The sequence below is a fragment of the Hipposideros armiger genome, unplaced genomic scaffold (assembly GCF_001890085.2).
Source record: "Hipposideros armiger isolate ML-2016 unplaced genomic scaffold, ASM189008v1 scaffold_5984, whole genome shotgun sequence".
Lineage (NCBI taxonomy): Eukaryota > Metazoa > Chordata > Mammalia > Chiroptera > Hipposideridae > Hipposideros > Hipposideros armiger.
The window spans coordinates 1-1,253 of record NW_017737013.1 but is presented as its reverse complement, the minus strand read 5'-3'; the positions used below and the strand labels follow the sequence as shown (position 1 = coordinate 1,253).

The 1,253-nt window shown below is 49.7% G+C and overlaps 1 protein-coding gene across 1 annotated transcript; it reads left to right on the top strand.

The window, feature by feature from the left end:
* Positions 1–6: 6 nt before the first annotated feature.
* On the top strand, positions 7–1,250 carry LOC109378878 (primary amine oxidase, liver isozyme-like; the record flags this gene model as incomplete). The annotated part of the gene is made up of 3 exons (XM_019635133.1): positions 7–170; positions 862–991; positions 1,200–1,250. Coding segments are annotated over 3 exons (345 nt in total), but the record flags the coding sequence as incomplete, so codon positions are not given.
* Positions 1,251–1,253: the final 3 nt, after the last annotated feature.

The following is a 1,253-nucleotide window of genomic DNA, read 5'->3' as shown; positions in this document are numbered from 1 at the left end:
GAGCAGGCTGCCTTCCCTCTGGGAAGCACCCACCCTCGCTACCTATACCTGGCCAGCAACCAGAGCAACAAGTGGGGTCACCCACGGGGCTACCGCATCCAGACGCTCAGTTTTGCTGGGGAGCCTCTGCCCCAAAACAGCTCCATGGAGAGAGCCTTCAGCTGGGGAAGGTGAGTGTGGGGTGTCAGGCTGGGGAAGATGGACTGTAAGAAGGGCCGCGTGTTGCTGGGAAACCAGATTTCACCACTATGTGTGTGCATGCACACACTCATACATACACAGTCCTGTGGCTACAATCCTTAGTCATTTAAAATGCAGCCTACTAGATGGGTGGATGAATGGAGAGATACATGAGGAATCAAATATAATAAAGTGTTAGAGGTAGAATCCGGGTGTTGGGTGTTCACTATACTATTATTTCAACTTTTCTGTTAGTATAAAATGTTCACAATAAAAGTTGGAGGAAAAAAACAAAGAATAAGAGAGAAACACTGGTCTGAGGGAGTATTCCCTAAAACCCAGACATCTGAGATACTGAAATTGACGAAAATGGAAATCAGGCCCCGTCCAGGCACAAGCATCCAGGGCCCAGGCTCTGATCTGAATGGATGCACGAGTGACAGTTGGACCTGATGTCTGCATAATGGGCCAGTTGATGTTTGAGATGCAGGATATTGAACAAATGTGAGAACTCTACGAGAGAGAAACAGAGAGAGGGAAAATGGGAACCGAACAGAGAATAATGAAGAGGCTTGCCACCCCGAGACCTTTGTGCTTATTTTTCCTTTGCTTTCTCTTCAGTGCAGCTTCAGACAGTGGGACAGGTCCATGACCTGTGGGTCTAATCCAAATCTCCTATAGGTACCAGCTGGCTGTGACCCAGCGGAAGGAGGAGGAGCCCAGCAGCACCAGCATCTACAATTTGAATGACCCTTGGACGCCCACCGTGGACTTCACCGACTTCATCAACAATGAGACTGTTGCAGGGCAGGTCAGTTAGAGAGCAAAGATGAGCCACTTCACTCTCTCCCAAGCCAGGTGCCTTGGGGATCTGTAGAACCCACTAAGAAATGAAGCTTTAGGATGTCACATTTTTCCTGGGTCAGGGAGCTGAATCCTTACATACAAGGCTACTGAGGGAGGGAGGCATGTCCTTAACAAAGCCAGGCCTCATGATCCTCTCCCTTCTCCCCTGCTAGGACTTGGTGGCCTGGGTGACAGCCGGTTTCCTGCACATCCCACATGCAGAGGAC